At 35.0% G+C, this 25,565-nt stretch overlaps 1 protein-coding gene across 3 annotated transcripts in view; it reads left to right on the forward strand.

Moving 5' to 3' along the window:
• Epg5 (ectopic P-granules autophagy protein 5) overlaps positions 1 to 25,565 on the forward strand; it is a 923,436-nt gene that overhangs the window by 448,003 nt on the left and 449,868 nt on the right. For all 3 annotated transcript variants that reach the window (XM_090395201.1, XM_090395199.1, XM_090395200.1), the window contains exons 22-24: positions 7,297 to 7,460; positions 11,068 to 11,225; positions 23,526 to 23,616. In XM_090395201.1, the coding sequence (XP_090251327.1) occupies positions 7,297 to 7,460; positions 11,068 to 11,225; positions 23,526 to 23,616 (413 nt within the window). The remainder of the gene's footprint in view (positions 1 to 7,296; positions 7,461 to 11,067; positions 11,226 to 23,525; positions 23,617 to 25,565) is intronic.

The following is a 25,565-nucleotide window of genomic DNA, read 5'->3' on the forward strand; positions in this document are numbered from 1 at the left end:
CAGTATATCACATTGGTGGAACTGTACTCCAGGGGATTGATGATACCAGGGACTTGGGAGTGTTGGTGGATAGGGATTTAAAGTTTGGGGGGGGGGCACATTGCAAAAGTGGCTAAATCAATTCATCAAATCACTTGGATGCTGAAGAATACTTTGACGAGCAGAGATAAGCAAGTTATTGTTCCTCTGTATCGAGCCTTGATAAGACCCCATCTCGACTACTTTGCCTAGATCTGGTCACCTAGGTTTTTTCTTGATGGGGAGGAGGTTGAGAGGATCCAGAGGCGAGTGGCCAAGATGATAGTAGGTCTATGGAATGAACCTTATGAAAACAGGTTGAAGATTTGTGGCTTGCAGAAATTGGTCAATAGGCAGAAAAGGGGAGATATGATTGAGATATTTCAAATTGCTGAAGGGTTTCCATAGGATTAATTCAGAGGATATTTTTGAAAACAGGACTGGTGGTGAGAGGACTAGGCGACATCCATGGAAGCTGGGCAAGAGTGTGGTTAGTAAGGGTGTTAGAGCTGGGGTTTTTTAGTTTTAGAGTGGTGAATGAGTGGAGTAAGCTGCCAGAGTCTGTTGTGGGTGTTATGACAGTCAATGAGTTCAAGGCAAAGTATGATAGATACTGCATGAATGTCAAATAGTTGTGCTGGACATGTTGTTTAGGGCCTCCGTCGATGAGCCTAAGGACTCCTTGGAGTCACCCATAATAATAATTATGGCATGTGCCCTTTCCTCCTTTCATTATATGTCACCATAGTCAGTCTCCCATTATCATTACTTGGCCTGCATTCATTATGTTAATCTGCTAATACATGTTGTCTATGTATTTTTCTGGATCCTCCAATCTATAGCAGCAATTAATAATACATGTTGAAAGTTAACTTTTCACTTCGTCAGACTATAATAAATTTAGTTTAATCCTTTATCCAAGTGTGTGTGCAAACAAAGTTTGCGCCTGAAAGTATCTTCAGGACTGGGGGTAAAGTGGATACCGGGCAACTCCTTGCAAAGGTGGAGCAAGCTACCACACTCAGCCTTGTATCATCCTCATATGCTGTGATTTATTGACATCTTGCAGAATTTGTAGCACAGTGCTAATTGGTGTTGTGCATTAGCAAGTGGTAAGAGAGAAGGAACATACTGATATTGTAGATGATATGAAAAAGGAAGAGGGAAGTAAGTTAATTGGGTTTGCTGTTGGACTACTAAAGTTAACATTTCGCAGCTCCTACTAATTTTTAACAAGCTTAGACGAAACTAGAGGAATGATGGATGTTAATTAAATAGTGTAGTGCCCATGGAAGTACCTACAGAAAAGCCACAAATCAGTATTTTGAATATTGTCTGGCAAAATTCTTTTTCCTGTTTTAAGACTGATATTATATGACAACATGACTGAGCAAGTGGGATTAGAACCTGACCATTTGGGAGACCCATCTATGAAAAAATCAGTCATTAAAATTGGCTGTTTCTTACCACACATTCTTTTTTGTTCAGTAATTTATGTCCTCAATGATAGAAAACTTATTCCAAGTGTTGAAATAAGTTGTAGGATAGTCAGGGAAGCTTGAATTTTAGTAGACTGAAGGAAAACAAGAACATTGAAAATATCACATAGAACGCTGCTGGTGACAGTATTATTTTCTCTCATTCTTAATTGAACTGCAAATTATTGCTGATATTTTCAAAGAAGCTTATGATCAAATTGGCACAGTGTAAAAATCAAAAATGCATAATGACTTCTAACTGATTCAGTAAGAAGCTCCTGTCATTCAAGGGGAAATCCTTTCCTTGTTTTGGTAGTCCTCTCTCAGCAAATTCTGGCATCGAAGGAAACTCATAGTGCGGCTGTTGGATGTTTGAGATGATGACTGGAAGACATACTCTAGATTTATAAGCTGTTCATATCTCAACTTTCTTGAAGAGTTATTCAAGTAAAATACACATTGCCTTAATCATTTGTTTATTTATAAAAATCTTGCAAATAATAAGAAATAAATTCACTTGTAGTATTTAGATCAATGTACGTGATAACATGTTACTGCTTACTATTGTTGACATTTTAACTGAGCAATCTTAAACTGAAAATTAATTCTTATTGTATGGAAGAATATAGATGTATAATGAAGACAATATTGAAAAAAGTGCAAACTATTATTCTTGAAGTTATAAGAAGTTAATACTTCTAATAAAGGCACACATTGTCACTGATATCAGCAAGCATGAGATTGAATAACTCAAATATGTAGGGATGCAGTTCATAGGACAGTTCACACATTGTATCTTGACTGCCAGTGCAAAGATGCTAGGAAATAGCAGCTGGTATATAGGAAGGGGATATAATTTGGACTCTTTGGAATAATATAGATTGAGTCTTTCTGTAAGATTCAGGAACCGAATGGAAGTTTTATTAACACGTTCATTGCCAATCACGCGATATCGCGTAATGCAAGTTCTCGCCAAACGGCCAATCGCGCATTATGCTTGGACGTCGCTAACTAAATAAAAAAAATTTGGCCACCACACAAAATTCCAATTTTCAGCTTGGCAATGAACGTGTTAAGAAGTGCATGGGCATACAGTCTGATAAAGATCAATTGATATGCTTCCGTTTTCAGATTTTCAGGATTATTTTTGTCTAAGGAAAGCAAGGCAGTTGCTTACAGTTGCTCATTTAGTGATTGGAATTGAAGAAATTACTTTACTATATATACTTCTGTTGTTAGGTTAGGAACTGTCAATCTTTGTTTCATTCATGTAGTACTTGTTTTCTGTTGATTAGTGTTGTATCTCTTACTCTTGTGGAAAGGACTAAGAAAACACTTTGAGAATTCAGTATATTATTATTAAGAGAGACCTGCAGGGAGTCAGGGACTCATCGAGGGAGGCCACATGCTACATACATCAGCTATCATACTATTCATTTACACTGCCTGCACACACACACACACACACACACAACATTTAATTGCAATCCATTCCAATCATGCACCATCCTATAAGAGAAAAATCTATCCCTCACCCCTTTCTTAGCAGCATTCAATTGCAGCTTCCAAGGATGCCCTCATCCTTTCCGAATCCTCCATAAATTTAAAAATTCTGTTAACTGAAATCCTATATGACTTTCAAAAGTTTGTAAGTCTCAATCATATCACTCCTCTTTCTCCTGTTTACTAATAAGATATGCAGTCTATAAATTCTCAGTGTGACTTCATAATCAGTATTCAACAATCCTGATATCATAGTGTGATTTTCTTTCTTGACTACTTGTATAATAACTATAACTTTTTTTGAAGGTTAGTCAAGTGAGTTTTAATTTATTGTCCTACATGTTTCATCGATTTTTGCTATCGGCATCTTCAGGGAATACAATTGGTAAGCTATATGAAGGTAACAGACTAGGTTTTTAACTGACAGTTCTAATTCATTCAAAATTAGTATTGTGCGAGGCAATGCATGTGTCTCGGGAACATGATTTGTTTGTTGCGAGACATAATGTAATTTGCGTGAAACTTCATTTCTTCGATGTTTTAGTGATCTGATTAAAGCTTTCCAAATTTCCGGTGGGATTAGATCTTGATTCTTATTTAGGTTTCCTGTTGAACGGGCTACCGTAGCAGCCTCCTTGAAGGTTCTGGAATGGTAATTCTCTTCTATATAAGGCATATGACTTATCCCACTCAATGATATGGTTGGTAGAGGCAAAGTGGCAAGAAAATCCTGAAATATCTTGTCTGTTGTTTCTGACATATCTTATGTGTTCCTTCTGTCTCGTTTCGAAGCAACGTAACTAACACCACAGGAGCACAGTATATTATATACTCCAGAGTACTTGTAGAATGGATGAGGGTCTTTCGGTGATCTTAAAATTTTCTGAATAGTATTGACCGGCTTGAATGCTACTCTAATATTGCTTGGTTTTAGAAGGTAGCCAATTTTTTGGAAATGCTGCTGACAAATGGAATAGTTATAGTACTGATGTATTGGGTGTCATCGCATTGTCTTTGTGGTATATCCGAAAAGAGAATCTTGTTACAGAGTCTTTTTGGTTAACCATTTAAGGATGGCTCTCTGGATATTGTAATTAATTCTTTTTGTAAGTCATCTTGGTCTGTTGTATAATGTATAGCTCTTTTCTTAAGCATATGGATAATGCTAAGTCTCTGGGATATATGATGTGACGAGTTGAAATGGAGGTAATGTCCAGTATTCGCAGGTTTTCTATACACAGAGTTGATACTGTTATTGGTTTGTTTCTTTATTAGGATGTCTAGGAATGGAAGTTTTTCATCTTTTTCAATTTCTAATGTGAATTTGATGGTATGGTGGAAACTATTGATTTGGTTGCGATAATCCATTAGTTCTTCTTTTGTGTGATTCCAAATGATAAAGATGTCATCAACATATCTGTACCCAGTTTTTTGTTTTGGGGTAATTTGAGATAAGATTTTATCCTCTAGGTCTTCCATGAATAAGTCAGCACAAGGAGGAGGATGGGGGGGGGGGGGGGCTACCCATGGCTAATCCAGTAAGTTGTTTGTATACTGTTTTTTGCCAAATGAAATAGAAGTTAAACAATGATTGAACAAAGTAGTGATGTTTCTTGGGAACAAGTTGTCTAAGATGTTGATGACTTCACAACTGGAATGTTTGTAAATAAAGATGTGACATCAAGGCTTGCTAGTATATCATCTTCAAAGATGGGGATGTCTTTTAATTTTTCAATAAAATGTTGTGAGTTTTTAATAAACGAGTCCGAGTTGTGAATGTGTTGTTATAAAATCTTGGCTAGATATTGAGACAGTTGGTAAGTAGGAGAATAGATTCCATCAACTATTGGACGTAATAGTATACCTTCTTTATGTATTTTAGGAACACCATACAATCTTGGAGTCAACGTGTGCATGGATATTAGCTTTCTTGTTAAGTCTATAGGTCAGTTAGTCATTCCACATAATAGTTCATTTGTGTCGTTATGGTTTTTATTGCGTAGGATCTGTGCGGAGAACATTATAGACAGATGTGTCTGATAATAGATTTTTAATTTTTTCTTCATAATATTTTGTATTTAAGATAACAGTATTGTTGCCTTTGTCAGCTTTAAGTATGATGATGTCTTTATTATTCTTTAATTTGAGTAGTGTTCTTCTTTCCATTTGGTTAGAGTTAGGAGATCTTGACGGAGCAGAAAGGATAATCCTGCTTTTTAATCTTAAGTCATTAGCTATTGGGAAGCAATGAGATGGCTTTTTCTGAGTTGCCGATGAACTCTATTTTAGGAATAGTAGTAGGTTTTAAGGCAAAATTGAATCCTTTTTGAGAATTGAGATCTCGGGTTTTGTTAAAATGTGTTTAGATAGGTTTATTATTAGTTACAGCAAAATGATGCAAAATGATAAATTCAACTTGCTGTATGATAATTATATTAACTCTAAACCGTCTCAACCAGATAACAAAGTGATTACTCATTGCCTCAAATCTAATTTCTATAAATAGAACGGCACTATATACGAACAACTAAAATTGGCTTGGCTATGGGCAGCCCCTATCTCCGTCGTACGCAAATCTATTCATGGACAAACTAGAAAATGATATTCTTTCCCAATTAGACCCTAAGCCATTAGTATGGTGTAGGTATGTTGATGATATTTCTATAATTTGGAGAAACTAAAACAGTGCTTTTTGACTTTCTAACAAAGATAAATTCCTTCCATCAGAAAATCAAATTCACCTTGGAATTTGAGAAGGATAGACAACTACCATTTTTTAGATACCCTAATCAAAAAAACAAGCAGGTGGGCATATCAACCTTAAAGTCTACTGTAAACCAACCCATACTGGACGTTATCTTCACTTCTCATCTACTCTCACCACATTTCTCAAATTAGCATCATACACATGCTCAAAAATAGAGCCGCCAGCATCATATCCTCCAGGACGAATTAACTCATATATCACAGACCCTGTCAAACAATGGCTATCCAAGAAATTTAATTAAAAAGATACTTCATAGCAACCCCACACAACAACAATCTGCCAAGACTCAATATAAATCCTCAATTGCCATCCCTTATGCACAAACAGTGTCAAAAAAGATTGCAACACTCTTCAACCCTTTTGAAATTAGAGTAACTTTCAAACCAATCAAGACAATCCTAAACATATTAAGGAAACAAGAAATTTGTAAATTTCTTGTTTTGTCAATGCACTTTTCCTTTATTAGTAGAGCTTTTATACTATGGAACATTTGGGTACTGCCAACACTTGGGTTTCTAGAGAGCTGAAGTGTGTGTGTGTAAAGACACAAGGAAGGAAATCCAACATGATATGCTGGTTGAACCAGAGATGATTCTCGAGTCATCTGTTGTTTGGCTCTAGAGTCATCTTTGGTTTGATATACTATTTCTGTTGAATATAGAGGAATTAAAGTGTAATTAATATAAAAGAATATATGCATAGTTTATTTATGATCTGTAATATTTTTAAATTTGCAAAAAAATGTATTTTATAGTACAACATGATGATTTCAAATACGATAATATGAACTTGTGAAACTGGTTAGAGAGGGAAAGAGCATGATCCCTTGGCATTTTTCTCTTAGCTTACTAGGAACCTCCTATTTGTCTGTACACAGATCATCTGGTTCTCTGAATTCTGTGTGATTGAAAAAGTGGTATTGTAGTTCTAGAGCCAAGTGACGATGATTATGGCAGTTCTATGGATTGCTTGTTATGGGAATAGATTGAAGATCAAATACTATCTGATATGCAAATAGGAGTGTGTGTGTGTGGGGGGGGGGGTGACAGAAGCATATGTTATTGAAGAGGCTTTATAGGATTTGCACCAAATTCAGCAAGAAGGGTGAGAACAAGGGTTCACCCCTGGGAATTGTTTAAGAGTGTGGTTAGCAAGGATGGTAGGGCTAGATTTTTTTTTTTTTTGCTTGGAGAATGGTGAATTGGTGGAGTGAGTTGCTAGAAGAGGGTTTCATATGCTTGGTGAATGAGTTCAAGGAGAGTTATGATAGGAATTGTGTGAACAATGGTTAGTCCATGAAGATAGACTTTAACACCATGCAGAAGTAATTAACTTCTAAATCTTCTGAACATATTGATGAAGTTGAGAGTTTATAAAAGGCAATCAACCACTGCTTTCAAAGGTTAGTATTTATTAACACAAATGTCAATTTTTTAATTCCCTGAATTTCTCATTCTTGACTTTGCTCTTAATATTGCTCATTTTATTTTATTCCTATGACAAACTAATAAATACTGTTGCTATTTCCAGAAAGTGGCAGAGACTTTGAAAGTTCCTATTCGGCCACTGGAATCTTTTCCAGTATATCGCTGGTGTCATCAAGTTATTAATACACACATTAGTCATCCACTCCTTCCACTGATGTGTTTCAGTTTTTTTTCCATCTACTTTCATAGAATTCCAGGAAATTCTGGGTAAGTAGACTGATAAAAAAAAACATATCTCTCTCTCTGTAAACAGAAATATTTCTGAAATATAGCACTAGGAAAGTTAATATATGCATCTGCATTATCACATTAATATCATGGAATGCCTTAATGAATATGAATTATTTTACAGAATAACAGTAAACTATATTCAATTATAATATCAAGATTTTATCTTCACAACAAAGGTATTTTCTAACATGTTTGGTGTAACAGGTGTCTTATCAGACACCTTTATGTATATGTGAGCAACTGCAAGGAAAAGTCGAAAAATATTCCTTGATATACTTCATAGACAAAGGAAGCAACCTTTGCCATTGGAATTAATGATCTCATGATGGCCCAAAAATTTTAAAATGTAAGGTAGTCATATTTGTAAAAGCTGAACAAGTGCCCCACTGATCCATGAATTAATAAACCTGTGTTCAACTCAGTTTGCTTAAATTGTCATATAAGGTAGTGAGTCATGAACATTCACTGCTTATGCTCCCACTACATTATCAGGCAATTCATCCATGGTCCAACCACTTTCCTCCTTTGTTTATAAAGTATATCAAGTTGTATCGAGCTATCCAATTAATATAAAACTATCCTTCACCTATAGGTGAAGATCCATTAAAAATACCTTTATGATGACGATAAAATCTTGATATTATAATAAATATAGTTTACTGTTATTCTGTAAATTAACTACTTCCATTCATTAAGCCATTCAGGGCTTAATTGTATTCCCCAGCGTCAATTTTGCAATTGTCCCTCAATAATTTAAATGTCTCAATCATAATCATGTGGAAAGGCTTATGTTTTTGTCATACATGGTGATTAATTTTAATGGTATAGATAGGAATGCAGACTGATAAGAAAATAACTATTTATTAACTTATCGCTGGTATTCTATCCAGCATTTTCAGAGTACAAAATGTTTGTCACACTACATGAAACAACAACAGTAATTCGGTATAATTAGTTCCATTGTTATACCAGATTGTTGTTGTTTCACGTACTGTGACAAACTGATTTTGTGCTTTAAAAATGCTGGATAGAATACGTGAAATATCAGCAATAAGTTAATAAATAGTTTTTTTTTTTTTATCAGTCTGTGTTCTCATCCATGCTGTTAAAATTAATCAATCTCTCAATTATATTATCTCCCCTGCTTCTGTTAACCAAACTCTGCAGTCTCGATATCATCTTTGTTATCTGCCTTTTCACCCTCTTCAAGCTTAATTTATCTCCTTCAAATCCTGACAACCAAATCCGAGCACAGTAATACAGATGTGGTCTGGTCAGGCACCTTAACAGTATTGCAGCAGTTCTCTGGGTTACTTCACCACCTTTTGTTAGTACATGCTCTAAATTAAAAAAAAAAATAATAATAATAATAATAAAAACATGGTTATATTCCATCCAGTCCCATTGCCTTAATGACATCCAGAAAACTTAGTATCTGGTACACATTCTCTTCTTGCTCTTCCAAACTTCCGAACCCTCTACATCCCTCATGTAATAAAAACCATCTTTTCCAGCTTGAAATATCCAATTGAAGTGATCATTAAACAACTCCACTGTGTCATCTGCATCAGTCACTCTACTCCTGTTTTTCTCTAACAATGTCATTCTTCTGTAGTCATTTCTCCTCTTCCTGGCCACATAATGATTTGAATTCCTTTTTTTGGATTTTCCTTGAATCCTAGGGCTAGTCACTTTCCTAGCCTGTGTCTTGTTCTTCATGTAACCGCTCTCTATCTCTCTCATTATACATTTTTTTTCTATAACCTCTTTTTCATCTCCAGTTCCCGTTTGATATCATCAGTTATTCAGTGTACACCAAAATGTTCTCTTTTCACTTGAATTATATAACTTGGCATTGCTGTTAATAAATATTTCTTCACTAGATTCCATGCACTGGTCATATCTTGCATTTCCATTTTACCACCTATCAGACTGTCCCAAGCTTGTTTCTCAGATTTTTATAATCACCTGCCTTCTAATTTAACCAAAAAAAAATCTTTCTTCTGAACATGCAGGAGTGTTCAGAAGAACTCCAGCTGGAGGCAGGGATGACATTTCAGTTATCAGGTTCTCTGATACCAAGATGAAATTTAAAACCCTTGAGCCTCTTAATTCTTTTTCTGTTAGCTGAGGCATCTTCCTAATCTCTGCTGCTATAGCTGAAATCTCCCATAATAATTTCTCATTTTGCCCTTGCCAAACTAAATTTCCTAAACATTTCTTCTTTCTCAAAATTTATTCCCCTGGCCTATAGCAACATCCCACTAAATATCCTGTCTTGCCTTCTCCCATGTCATACTATATATTCTGAAAACCATAATGCCATTTTCCCCTCTGAAAGGACACAGCTCATCACTTATCATAATGATACACCTTATTTACTTTTCCTGTTCTGTGAAATGCACTATTCCTTTCAATATATCATCTTTATTTAACCATGCTTTACTGATCCCAATAATCTTTGGTCTTCAGTGCCACCAATTCATCATCATCTTTATTCCTCTGACGTTTATATAAAGAAACACGAAAGATGTGTAAAATTCTCAGTATTTCTATACCTAATATTATTCTCACCACACCATTTGACTCTGCATAACACCATATGTTTCCCCATCTCCTGAGCACCTATCCTCACAAGAGTCCGCTGCTTCCATCCATCTTGACAATTCTAGTGTTCCTTCACTAATGATCTCGTTTTCTCCAGATGCGTATGTCTTTCCTCATTTGAATGTAGTCCATTTCTTGCATTCAGTTTTCTTCTATCCTCAATTGCACGGTAAACATCCGTATATTCCAAGCCTCTCTTTCAACACATTCTCACTATCATGCCATTCATTATTGATGCTGTTCTCACTTCTGCATTATGATATCTAGATAACACACTTTTCTTCTGTACAATCTCAAGCATAAACCTCAAATCTCTCATGGCCCAGATTGATTGTGATCTCTTTAGAGTGAGTTATATGACCAGCATCCAGCAGCCTGCCTTTAGCATTGTAATGACCTGCCACAGTGATGGTCTTTCTTCTGAACACTCCTGCATGTCTACCCCCCCCCACCTTCACACACAAGTGTTTATAATAATAGCAGTATGTGAAATCTGAAGTCACAGGAATGGTGGTTAAATACCGTTGCGGTTATCCTACCCGCAACGGTAGTTAATTCCATAGGGAAACTATGGAATTCACTTGAAAGAGGGTCGATTCGGCCGACTATCGCGTCTTATCAGACAAGATAGTTGGCTGAGTGGTCAGGGTATCTGCTTTCCAGTCAAAAGTCTGTGGTTCAAATCCCACCGTGGGCATGGATGCTTGTGATTGTCTGTGAAAATACTAGTGATGATGATGGTAGTTGGTAAATTGAGCAGTGGACACAGAGTTGTATAGTGCCTTCCCTTGATGAGCCATTGGACTCCCAGAAGATGTTACGTAATAATAACATGACATTTTAGCTCAGTTTATGAGAATATTTAGATATATGAGTTTCCATATCAGAAGGTTTTGTGTATCTTAAGACAAACACTTAACATGTTTTTTTTTTTTTTTTTTTTTTTTTTTTTTTTTTTTTTTTTTTTTTAATATAGGATTTCTAAAACTGGAAGTATTGGACCTAGACTTTTTTCATCTTATGTGCATAAAAATATACTACTGGAAATGGAAAAAAAAATATCTCAAATTGCTGATTATCATTATGATAAACATAAGCAGAGTACTACATTATTGCAAAATCATTCTTATTTGGGTAAGTAAAAACAAAATTTTCTGCATAATTCTGACAATATACCATTTTTAAAAATATAGAAGAATAATATTTATTGCAAAAATTTAATTAGTTATAACCAGATATTTTTCTTAATATAACCCTATCTGGATATACACTAGTAAGTTTACATTGCATATAATACAAGAAATGTTTTAATTAAACTTTCTACGAAATTAGATTTTTGTTTAATTCTTTATCCAAGTGTAAGCAAACAGAGTTCATAAGCTAAGTATCTTCATTATTAAGGCTACTTGTATATGTTATTATTATTTTTATATGGCTATCTTCAAGGAGTCAAGAAGTACATTGTCAGACCCACACTAAACATTATTCATGCAATGCCCATCATACCTCTCCTTGATGGGGCACTCACAGCCACCTATGTTAACCCATTCCACTCATTCACCATCTAAAAGCAGAGAATCTTGTTTGTACACTCTTATACAACTTGTGTGTGGGCGGGGGGGGGGGGGAGGAACCCCATTTTCCTCCTCTACTCATCATGATTTGAAAATTTTCTTTTGTGTCAATCTTATAGAATTCTTTTAGTAACTTTATCGTGCCATCCTATCCACCTTCAATCTGTCTTCATATGGAGCATTCCACAGACATATCACCAGCTTCATTGCTAATCTCAGAATCCTCTGCACTCCTTTCTAATTCCCATGAAACCCTGACGATCAAAATCTGTGCACAGTTGTCAAGATGTAGCCAAATCATAACTTCATAAAGAGTGATAACCTCCCTGTGTACTTATAAATGTGTTAACATCCAAGAAATCCTTTGAGCTATTTAGCACATTTTTACAATATGTCCTCTGAACATTAAATCTCTATTCATCATCAACCCAAATCCCTAGCATCATCAATTTTCTGCTGTTCAGTACCATCAATATGATAAAAAGTATGAAAGCTTTTCATACCGATGTGCATTACCTTACATTGACAACCATTTTCATTTGCCTACACTGCCAATTTAATTAAATCATCCCGCAGGATATTTACATTACCTTTATCAATTATTGCCCTCCTCAGTTTTCCATCATTAACTAAAAACGGAATATCCCCCCCCTTTAATCTTTCCCTATATCATTAATATACAAATTAATGAGTGGCCTTAGTTAGTTTGGAACTCTGAGGAACTCCAGTAGTAATCGTCCTTTTGTAAATTTTGTTCTTCCTTGAGAAACATTTCTGTGATGTCAGAAAAAGCTTTTTTTTAAAAAAAAAAGTTGATACGGTATCATATAAGGAAAGGATGGCGAATATTGAGACAATGTCAGAGCTCACTAAGATATCTTTATTATTAACAGTTAAATTTTCAATGGAAGTTTTCAGATGGGTAGAGTTTTATATGCATATTGTGGTATGGATTGTATGGAGGGGCATAAAAAATTTGCTGTTTGGATGATTTGTAGTAGCAGGGTGGAAGAAACATTAGGCTCTACTATAGGTTTGGGGTGGGGGTAGATTTTAGGTATGATATCTGGGAGGACAACTGAAGGATTTAAGTTTTTATGATTTCAGGAGGCCAGGAAGATACTTTTTTTGAGTAGACGTTTTAATTTTAAAATATTATTTTTAATCCTTTGTCATTGCTGTTTTGCTCCATTAAGCCTCCAACAAAAAAATACACTCGGTGCACCCCATCAGCATTCGTCTGCATGGACACCAAACAAACAAGTATGGGGTAGTCAAATTGATTCTCTTGGATGAATAGAATAAACAAATTGTATTTTTTGGATTAGTCCAATTCTGTTGAATAAACAGATACCATCTATGTAGCCATGTTGAACAGCAAACAGTCAGCCACTGGAAGAAGTTTCCACTGTTCGTTAAAATTCAAAATACACACTACAAATTCAAGAAGCACCAAAAAAAAATAAGTGGAACTGGGAAAACTACAGAAGAATTCCACAAACAGGTGTCACTTTTTCAAACAAGAATTACAAGATCCCAAACAGTCAAACATATTCAGGAAAAGGAAGGAATAGATTGTCTACTCAGCTCCAAACATAAAGGCAATCTTCCCAAACATCAGTCAGGCTCAAGCAAAGCATGCAGACAAACCTCCAAATTGGGAACTGGATAATGAAATAAAGAAGTCCATTTGTGCCTTTCCAATGTGACCTTTGAACTTGAATTCTCTTTCAACTCTGTAATCTCTAAGTCTTTACTTTCGTCAACAAGTTTCTCCTTGTTGACATTCGATTCAACCTAAAAGTACTATAGATTGACCAGCCAAACTCTCGTATATGGGCCCAACATTTAAAAAAAAAAAAAAAAAAAAAAAAGCTTAGATAACGGTGTTAAAAAAAATAGAATTTATTTATTGTAACTGACTTCGTAACCAAGAGGTGGGGTAACTTCCTAAAACTACTGAAGCGCCCACCAAGTCTCAAAACAGCATTGCTATTCTAATAGAAATACTGTGATGCTATCTTTCAAATTGAATGCTCTGTTTAGTGTAGAGCATAATTTTCTTGCCTACTATAGTGTTGCGAGGGCTGAATATAATGTCAAATCATAATAAATTTTCAAATGTTTGTCAAATAAACGATACTTTTGTATTCAACAAAGACACGATACATTATACAGATTTCAGTGTTGCTTATTTCTCTTCCTACCATCTGTTCTGATTGTGTTACAAAAAGATTTCGAAATGTCCTCATTTCACTTTTAACTCATCTCATTATTCTGATTTTTTTTTTTTTTTTTTTTTTTTTTTTTTTTTTTTTTTTTTTTTTTTTAAATGAAGAATTCAACATGATGTAAAAATTCTGGTTTTGTTTTATTCCTCTGTCTTTGCACTGATTATATGTATGTTATCAGAGAATTTAAATCTTATTTAAATTCTCTGATAACACACATATATCTTTTAAATACAACATTTAAAATGATATATCTTTTAAAAAGTTAAAAGATATATCATTGTTCAGAAAACAGAAGTGAAGTATCTACAAATATCACTAAGCATAGCATTCTGTGTTTAATCAATCATGGAGTGCTATGCTTATTTATTATTATTATTATTTTAGTAACCTTCATGGAGTCAAATGCATCATGGGAATGCCACTCAACTAGCAACATATCTATCACAAGGAACTTGGAAGTTATTTACATTCACAATGCACTCTTGCAATGCATTCTACTTGTCACTAACTCTCCATGCAATAAACCTCCTCCTTACTCCCTTCTTCACCACATCTTTATTCATCTTCCAGGGATGGCTTCTCATTCTTCTCATCATAACATCCACTCTTTTTATAATGTAATATGTTAATTTATTTTCACGGTATTGATTATACCACAAAATGATCAGAAAATAATTTTATTCATTAACTTATTAGCTCAAGCTTGTAGCTGAGGAATTAGATAAGTACCAGATCGACATAATAGGGGTGACTGACACAAAAATGACAAAAACTGGTGCGATCTTTCTGAGCAATAAATATAAAATGTTATATTCAGGCAATAACAATCAAGGAAAAGAAGGAGTAGCCATTGTATTCAACACAAAATACTAGGCTTATCTTCTTGAATGGCAGGCAGTCTCAAGTAGAGTGATGTGGGCAAATATCAGAATAGGGAATTGAACAATGAGACTTATTTGTGCCTATGGTCCCACAGAAGGTTCTAATAAGGTAAAAGTGGAGGAATTTTTTGATGCTTTAGAAAAAGCAACTGACACAATGAAAAAGGAAAAGTTGGTCCTTGTTGGGGATCTAAATAGCAGAGTAGGAAATAATTGTCAGACATAAAAAAATATTTTGGGAAAATTTGGAGGATAGAGCAAAGGTAATAATAATGGTAAATACCTGTTGGATTTCTGCTCAGGACATGGACTGGTTATTACTAACACCATGTTCCAACATAAAAATGTGCACAAATTCACAGCAAGGAATAAGAAAAGTCTCATTGACTATGTTATCGTTGATAGTGATGTTTTCTCCCTGGTGTCCTGCACCAGGGAGAAAACATCTTGAAAAGAATAACATGTAAGAAAGTTTTAAAGTGAATAAAAGTTGAGCAGCTCTCAGATGTGAACTGTAGACTAAAATACACAAATATTATTGAAGAAAAAATGAAAGAGTTTGAGAACAGCAAATAAACCTTGGAGATTCAGTGGCAAGCCTTGAAGAAAACCCTGATTGATTCAGCCAGAGAGCCATGTGGTGAGGTAGTTGCAAGGTTAGAAAAATCACAACTCCATGGTGGACACAGGAAGTTAAAGAGGCAGTGAAGGAAAAGAAGAAAGCATATCAAAAGTTCCTGGCAAATAAGTCAGCTTTTGCTCTTCGAGAATACAGAGACAAATGTAGAAAGCTAAACAGTGTGTAAAACTAGCTAAACAAAAGTCATGGGAGGACTTTAGCAAGAACATAGAAAATAAATATCAAGAAGATGGTAAGATATTCTGGAGGTTGTTGAAGAAACTTAGAAATGGAGGAAAGAGAGCTCTAAAAGGAGTTAGAGATGATAAAGGTGACATGGAAAGTATGGAGTAATTACTTCTAAAAATTGCAAAATAAAACAAGCGGTGATAGCACAGTGGTAAAAAAACACTCAACAGGCATACAGTCAAGAATATATATCCATACTTGAAGTAGAAAAAGCCATCAAAGGCTCGAAATGTGGAAAGGCAGCAGGAGTAGATGATATTCGACCAGAAATGCTGAAGTATGGTGGTATAAAAGTCTTACAGTGGCTGCACTGCATAGTTCAGAAAGCCTGGACAGATAAATGAATTGCCGTTGATTGGAATAGAGCTCTTATAGTACCCATATATAAAAAGGGAAATAAAACTGAATGTGAGAATTACAGAGGTATTTCCCTACTGAGTGTTCCTGGCAAGATCTATGCAAGTATACTTGAGAAACGGTTGAGAAGAATTGTGGAAGAAAAGCTTGGTGAAGAACAAGCTGGATTCAGGCCAAATAGAGGCTGTTAGGATCAGATCTTCACGTTACAAGAAATAGTTGAGAAAGCATGGGAATATAACAAAGATCTGTATGTAAGTTTTGTCGATCTGGAAAAGGCATATGACAAGGTGTTAATAGGTATTATATCAAGCAGTACTTAGTCTTTATTTGAGTTGTGTCAGCAGTTAGAATTGAAGGAAGTACTGGAAGATGGTTTAATGTTAAATCTGGTGTGACATAAGGATGTACAATTATCCCCTCTGTTATTCATTATCTATATGGATCACATTATGATGGAAAGTGATATTAAACATGATATCAGAATTGGTGATGTTAATGTCAGCTCTTTGCTTTATGCAGACGATGTTATACTTCTAAATAAATCCGCTACAAGTTTGCAAGATTCCCTGACTAAATTGAATAACTGTTGTAATAGATATGGTATGAAGTTCAGCATTAAAAAGACAAAGACAATGAAAATAGGTAGAATTGTTGAAAATGTCAACTGTGTTGTGAACGGAGAACCTGTGGAACAAGTAGAACATTTCAGCTACTTAGGCACGATTTATAGTGAAGATGGTAAATTAAATATGGAAATAGACAACAGACTCAACAAAGATGGTATGGTAGGAAGTCAATTGAATAAATTCATATGGAATAAGAGAGAAATTAGTTAGAACACTAAATTAGCTATATACAAGACAGTGTTCAAACCAGTTTTAACTTATGGATCTGAGAGCTGGGTCAGAAGTAAAACACTTGACCAAAGACTAGAGCCCGCAGATATGAGAGTCCTGAGAAAGATTAGAGCCGTTAACAGATGGCATCAATGGCAATATCATATTAAAAACGAGGATATTAGGAAAGAACTTGAAATTGTCAGCATCCAGGAATGCGGTAGCAAAGCTAATCTCAGGTGGTATGGTCACTTAAAAAGAATGGGCGAGGAAAGATTAGCAAAACAAGTGTTGTCTTCCAGGTTGGCAGGAGAAAGACCAAGATATAGGTGGATTGATATGGTACAAAGTGCCTTAGATGATAGAAATATAAGATCTGATAATGTTGGAGTCTTGACAAGTAACAGATTGATTTGGAGGAAAATTGTAGATAGGAAGTTAGTAATGAGGTAAATTTTTCATGCAGTAATATCATATCCTGTACATCCCCTGAAGGTACATGTCAGGAATTTGATGATGATGACTTATTAGCTGATATATCACTGTTGTTATATCTAGCATGTTCCACTTAAACCTATTGTGGATGCTTGGCATTCTAAAAAAACTAAGGAGTTTATGAACAAAGATAAGGCCTTCTTTACCAATGTTTCAAGATAAAACATGCTGCCATTAGAATATATTTTTTTCTCCAGACACCACAAGATATTTTAGCATTGTTTATTTAGACAAAATGTTTTTTTTTAAGTTTGAAGACCTTTACTGTAAACAAACAGAGCACAAGAACAGCTTATCACAGTACTTGAAACAACAATAAGTTGGACTACTTTAAAAAAAAAAAAAAATATATATATATATATATATATATATATAATGGACAACACAAGGAACTAAGGTCCTAATTTGGTGACATCTGTGTTGGAAAAATAGAGGAAACACGTATTAATTAAATCTTAAAATGACTGTCTCCCAGATTTTTGTAAATTTATACAGCCATACTTGTTGTGGTTTGGAGTATGTTTTAAAGTTGCTGTTGATTCCAAAAACAATCTCTGACTTATAATGACTTCTGTGTAGCACTTTTGTTTTTTTCCATTTGATCCTGTGTGAAGACTCAATTTGCCATAACAGTAGTGCCAGATGTAATTTTTGTGTGTTAAACCAAGGCAGATATCAACATTTCTTCTTGTGTTCATAGTAAGCCAGGTAAGCACAAGAGCATGACACTTCATAAACTCCTAAATGTAATAAAGAAGAGAGTTTGTCCTTGGTGAATGGAAGAGAGTTACCAGTTTGTCATGGGATTTAAATATAGTGCATAGCTAATATTAAGAGTTCTAATATTCAGATGTGCCTTGAATGCATACGGGATACTAACAGTTTTGTTGTAGTCTTGTGTGATAGCAATGGAGGGGATTTCTGAGGAGCATTTAGTATTTTTTACTATAGTATGGGGATTAGAGTAATTGGCTAAAAAGTATAATACAAGTGTGTGAGTTCAGTGGTGAGAGCATTGTAATTGGAACAGCTAGCTCTAGCTCTCTGAATTACTGTTTTTAGGAGATTACACTGTTGCACTGGATGATAGTAGGACTTTTTATGCAAATATCTTCCTGTATATCTGGATTTTCTATAAAGAGAAAAAGAGAATGAATGATCCGGAAGCAGTGTGATTAGTGTATTCAGGAGGCAGGTCATATATTCCCTGACAACAGGAGCCATTAATATTTGCTTTTGGAACTAGCTTGGGAGTAACGGCAAAGTTATATCTTCAACTTAATGCCCTAACAGCTTCATTCAGCAATACCAATAACATTATTTTGGTTGTGACCAACATCTTAATCCAATCTAAGCCTTCTTGGAACTGTAGTCCACAATATACCATTACCACAAGATCCCGAATTTTATCTACTTACTGAAGTACAGATCCACTAACACAGTACGCAGCCTAATATCTCTGCACCCCAAAGTGCAACACTTTGCATTTTTTAATATTAAAACTACAACCCTACTCATCTGTCCAAGGTATAAGTCTATTCAAATCTTCTTGCAGAGAATGTACATCAGCAATGCTCCTGATAATGCTACCTTACTTTGCATTATCAGCAAACATTTGAAGATCTCCAGCCAATCCACATGAAGTATCATGAACAAATACGTTAAACAGTATGGCCCAAGAACAGAACCCTGTGGCATCTCACTGATCACCTTCGTATTCTGAGACACTGTTCCATCATAAGCAGCTTGTTGTCATTTTTCAGAAAGCTGGTCTTCAATCCTGCTAACCAATCTAATATCCAATCCCATCTTGTGTAGTTTATACATCATTTTGTCACGTGGTAATCTATTAATTGTCATTGCCTAGTCCTAGAAAATCACTGTATACAAATCTTCCTTATCCAATGCATTCCTCACCTTATCAAATGTAAGCTGATTGCTAAAACAAGACCTGTTCATCACAAATCCATGCTGACCTTCTTAGAAAATATTATGTCCATCAACCCAATCCTGTATTCTATTCCTGACCAATTTCTCCAACACTTAGACCAAAACTATGGATATACAGACCAGTCTATAACTGGAAATTTCTGTCCTGGAACCATGCTTGTGGAGAAGTACTGTTTTGCTTTCTTGTTACTCCTTGGGAACCTTCCCCACTGCAACACCCACATTAAATAATCAGATCAAGGGCAAAGCAAATTCTTTTGCTTGTTCGTTAAAAATATGTGGTGATATGTCATCCATTTCCACATCCTTATTATCATCTAACCCAACTAACACTTGATATGTCTTTGATTCATTTATCTTTAATTCTCCTAATCCATGCCTCCCTTACACATATTGCAGAATCATTCACACCAGTATGACATATACAGGTGAATTTTTCATTAAGTAATTCCACTACATTATTCGCTGTGGTTACCATATTTATCCACCAGTGTCAACCTGCCATTACTATTCTTTTCTCTTGCTTACCACATAGCAGAATATGAGGGTTGTTTGAAAAGTTTGGTAAAACAATAAGTTAAACACATTTTTTGGAAAAAATCACCTTTATTTCTCAACATAGTCTCCATCGAGATCTACACATTTGTTCCATCAAGTGTCCAAATTTTTTAATCTCATCTAAAAAATAGGATTGGTCAAATTGTGCAAAATAGTCATTGATAGCCTTAATGACACCCTTGTTCGAAGAAAATGTTTAAGTTTGGGAACAAGAAGTCACAAGGGGCCAAGTCAGTGGACGTGGAACCAATTCGAACTTCAAGCAATTTTGCCATTGCTACACCCCATTTGGGTAACAGTGCATTGTCTTTATGAAAGAGCACTTTTTTGTGCGCCAATCTTGGCGTTTTTTCTTCAGTTCTTCTTTTAAACAGTCCAACAATGATGCATAATAGACTCCTGTTATTGTCTTACCCTTTTCGAAATAGTCTATCATGATAATTCCTTGGGAATCCCAAAAAACAGTGGCCATCACCTTCCCAGCTGACAAAATGGTCTTCACTTTTTTCGGTGCTCTTTCACCAAGCATTGTCCACTGTTTTGAATGCTGCTTGGACTCGGGTGTATGTAGTGGTGGATCCAAGTTTTGTCTACAGTCACGAATAGATGCAAAAAATCTTGTGAATGGTGATTAAGCATTGCCGAATGTTGCACTGAAATGCCTTTAGCATTCGTTTTTGATCGATGGTCAACAATCGTGCACAGCTTTTTCATGTGCAATTTTTCATGCAGGATATCATTCTCCAAATTCACCTGTTCAGTTGAGATGCCTATGATCTCAGCAATCTCATGCACTTTCACTCGGCAGTCTTCCATAACGATACCATGGATTTTGTCAATTATATTCTTCGTAGTGACCTCAATTGGGCGTCTAGGCTGCGCTTCAACTTTGATGGACTTACAACCAAGTTTAAACTTATTTATCCAAAAATAAATAGTCTTTAATGCTGGTGCAGAGTCCCCATGAACTGCATCTAATTCAGCTTTGATCTGCGTGGCCATCCACTTCTTCAAATGAAAGTGTTTTATCACTGTGCGAAACTCGTTTTTCTCATTTGCCAAATGAGAACTACATGTTGCACATGGCTAAAATTTTGGCAGAGGTCATGAAAAAGATGATATGTGTCGACACTGGTATGAATGAACGAATTATATTGCCATCTGTTGGAAATTTACCAAACATCCCTTGTAATTTACTTGTATTAGCTTTGATCTGACTGTCCAATCTCCTCTCATATTCTACTTTTTTCGTTTTCAACCAGGCTTGTCACTTTTCTGGTCAGCAATTTATATTCTTCTTTAGCCACACTGCTTTCTCGATTTCACTGGTTATCCATCTCACTTCTATGTATTGACTTAACTCTTGCTGTGTGGTTATCTATCAGACATTGACTTATCATTTCCCATGCATTGTCATCTCCTTTTCTGCACAACTCATCACCATGAATGTATTGATGCCAGTTTGACTATACAGCTTCTCATAATCACTCATCTTATGGTCCAATATATAGATTTTGATAACCTTTTCCTGTTTGACTACCCTACAAATCAATGCCTGATAATCACTGACACCAACAAGTGGCAGTGTTGATACCTCATTCACTACCACATCCTGTATTGATATCACCAAATTCAACACATGAAAACCTCATGTTGCTTCCATCACATGCTGCTTGAAATAGTTAAGACTGCAGAAACTCAACAAAGCCACTCTTCTTATTATCATGCACTCTCTCTTCTTTCCAAGCCACATTCCTATAATTAAAATCTCCCATTAGGATCATCTTATGTTTAATTTACCATAACATTTTACAATAAGTGCTCTTCACATCCCCCCCCCCCCATAACAACATTCTATTAGGTATACTATTCTATTGATCTAATTTTCGCACCAACTATCTTAAAATCATCAAACATACCATTGTTTTCCACTTCCATTCTTGAAGGACACAAATCCTCTGCTATCGTTAAGCATGCTTTTTCTCCTTTCTTCATCTTCCTATCCTTTTGGAAGGAAAATTCTATATCCTACCATTTCTGATCCTCACAATATTATCCTGAGACAACCAAGTTATTACTTACGCCAATTATCTTTGGACATTCTTCCTGAGTCAGTGCTACAAACTCAGCCCATTTATTTCTGATATTCTTTCCATTAGTATACAAACATAACAGTTCCCCATTCTTTGCAGCCACCACCACTCTCATTCCATACTCTTCTTGCTTTAGTACACCTATCCCTCTGTTCTGACCATCCCTGTTTTCCCAATCCTAACTCTTATTTCATTCATATCCCTGTCATCCTCACTTTTTTTTTTTTTTGAACCGCATCACTTTCTTACCTTTGATCTATGTGCTTCCTGTTCTTCTACAACCAGTTTTCTCAACGTCTCTGACCCTTAATTTTAAATGAACCCTGTGCACTCTTAGTAAACAACAATCACTCCAAATGTCCAGCACCAGGCACATTCAAATGTTCCATCAGAGTTGATCTATTCTAAGTTCCCTTCAAATTCATTCTATGTGTTCGCAAATTGAACATTGCTTTGCCTGACACAATTCAACTATACAGTATAATTGCTCTCTTTCTCAGTTTGCTACTATTATATCTGGGCAACAGACTAACCACTTTCCCAATAACACTGTTATTCTTCACCTTCTCCAACAACTTTTTCAAATCTCTTTCTGCATTCTTTTTTTCACTATCCAAATCATTTGTGTCCACCACTACCACTAATTCTGACATCCCTTTCTTCCTTCTATCCAGTCATCTGATATTCATTTCATTGGATCACTCGGAAAAATCTTTTTGACCTTATTATTTACCATACCTTTAATGATTGAATTGCCATTTAAAGCCACCCTATCATCTTTCCCTAGACACCTCCTTCTTCCTAATACTCTACTCAATTACATAAGTTAATCTATTCTTAAAAAATTCAATTTTCTCCTCCATATATTCAACTTGACTATTCATTTTCATTAACTCTTGTGTAAGTTCTACCATGCCACTTCTGTTATTATTGTCCCAAAAATTGTATTATCAGGAAGTGGAACGATCCACTTCCTGATAATACTATTCTCATTTTTGGAATCCCATTACCTTTCATTGCACTTCTTACACAGTATAATATGTTCCTTCTTCTCATTTAATCTAACACTCCATACATAACACTCCAAACATGCATTATTATATGCATGTTTGGGCACATGCATATAATAATTTTTGCATCATATCCACTGCAAAAAGTGCAGAGAAAAACTCGGTCTGTGAGTCGAAACCTTTCCCATTGCTGCCATACCTTTTTTTACTGTTGCTATTTTTGTAATATTAACTAGCAGTTCCATGTTAATCAAAACAGTTCCATGATAATGAACACTTTTAGAATCACAATACATACTATATCCAGTCTGACAAACACACAGAATCAATATTATAAAAATCTGCACAGTATAATTTAAAAAAAAAAAAAAAAAAAAAAAAACTTTTCATAACATCCTTCAAGTACTCTTCTACTTGATTCTACAAAGAGAACAAGAATAGTGAAATTTCTGAAAATATAATGATATGTATTTATGTAGTTTTATATAAAAGAAAACTGGAAATTATAACTAATTACTGATTTACATGTATTTTATTGTGTTGGTTTTTAGTGTTACTTTTTTCAATGTTTTCAGGTTGTACTCAGGCTCTGAAAGAAAAATCAAAAAATGATTTAGATGAAGAACATATAAAAGCAGATGCTGAGTTTCATGAAAAGATGATGAAGTAAGTGCAAAGTGTTTTAAGGTTCTTCTTTGTGATGTACCCCACACCCTCTTTATTCAATTTTTCAACATCTTTTTTTTTTTTTTTTTTGTGTAGACAAGTATCCTGATTACATCAAAGTGAACTAAGGTCTTATCCACCAAGGAATACATTTCTTTCAGTTTATATCCTTTCTTTTAGTGTTACACGGGAATCAGCATTCATTTTCGAAATTATGGATTTTACAACCATGTTATAACTAACTCTTTTTTATTACCCCGACGTTTCGATCTTCATATCAAGATCATCATCTGGAGCATACATAAATAAACAAGACAAGCTGAGTTACATTACAACCGTAAGCTAGAGAAACAATGATTTAATCACGTGTTATTCTACTGGCATGATCTCCAGTGAAAAAAAAATATATATATTTAGAAATTACATAAAGCTAGATTTAATTTAAGATAACATGAATAAACATTTTTTCTTATAGATAGTTTTCTTTGAGTAACAATGATGTCCTATTTTTAGTATTACAATTGTTATTTTTGATTTAGGATCCTGGATTTACTACAGTTCTGTTTATAGTTGTTCATAGATCCACGGAACCTTCCTCTCTAAGAACAAATATAAAGAGGACTGTTGTAAATCCAGGATCCTAAATGAAAAATAACAATTGTAATACTAATAATAGGACATCATTGTTACTGAAAGAAAGCTATCTATAAAATAAAAAATGTTTATTCATGTTATCTTAAATTAAATCTAACCCAATGTAACAAATCTAACCTAATTAGAGGCTTGTCGTGTTTATTTATGTATGCTCCAGATGATGATCTTGATATGAAGATTGAAACCTCTGGATGATAAAAAGCGTTAGTTATAACACACAGTTGCAAAATCCATAATTTCGAAACTGAATTTCAGTCTATTAAATAACCTAAGTTATCACTGCACACTCTAAACAATTTACCATTTGTTCCCGTATACCATACAGTTTTTTCCACTTCTAGATTAGATTAGTCTTTTCTTCTTTTTGCTAACTTTAATTTCCTCTGAGTGAATACTGGAATAAACTCCAAAAGTGGTGTAGAGCTTTCTATTCCCCCCCCCCCTTGATTGTCCCATATTCATCATATATCCATGGGAGTGGAAAGAGGTTAAGTTAGTACCATTGTATAAAGGTGGATCCAAGACAAACTACAGATCAATTAATATATCAGGATGGTTGCTAAAGTATTGGGAAAGTTGGTGAAAGTAAAATACAACAGTGGGTGGATAGGGATGCAATACTCTAGAGTGGGCAGCACAGCTTTGTAATGGATTGGTCCTGTCTTAGTAACTTATTTACATTTTATAATTAAAGTGACAGCAGATTTGGATAAAAGTAATTGCTGTACCACGATACTGCTCGACTTTGCCAAGACATTTGATAGAATACCACATGGAAAACTATTTCAAAAACTGGAGAAATGGGAATGGATGTTATGTTAGAGAGTAGTATATGTTTGAGTGGAGTTTACGAGAATGATGGTGACTAGTGGAGTACCGCAGGTTCTGTACTAGGGTCACTACTCTTTAATTTGTATATCAATTATATAAGGAAAGATTTAAGAGGAGATATTCAGTTGTTTGCTGATGATGATGCAAAGCTGGGGAGATCAATAGTTAATAAATGTGATGTAGATATCCTGCAGGATGTCTACATCACATTTATTAACTACTGATATCGCAGGATGATGATTTAAATGAATTGGCATTGTGGACATAGGATAAAGGTTGTCAATTTAATGTTGCAAAATGTAAGGTTTTGCACTTTCGGTTGGAAAGGTTGCATATGGTGCATCGTATTGGTTTGCAGGAAATTGATGAGGCTATGCACTTGGGGATAATGGTGGACAAAGAGTTAAAGTTCATAGGACATGTTGCAAGATAAAATAGCTCAATGAATTACTTGGATGTTCCTT

Source organism: Typopeltis vanoorti, chromosome 7 (genome assembly GCF_054136105.1).
Source record: "Typopeltis vanoorti isolate ZY-2024b chromosome 7, IOZ_Tvanoo_1.0, whole genome shotgun sequence".
NCBI classification, from domain to species: Eukaryota; Metazoa; Arthropoda; class Arachnida; order Uropygi; family Thelyphonidae; genus Typopeltis; species Typopeltis vanoorti.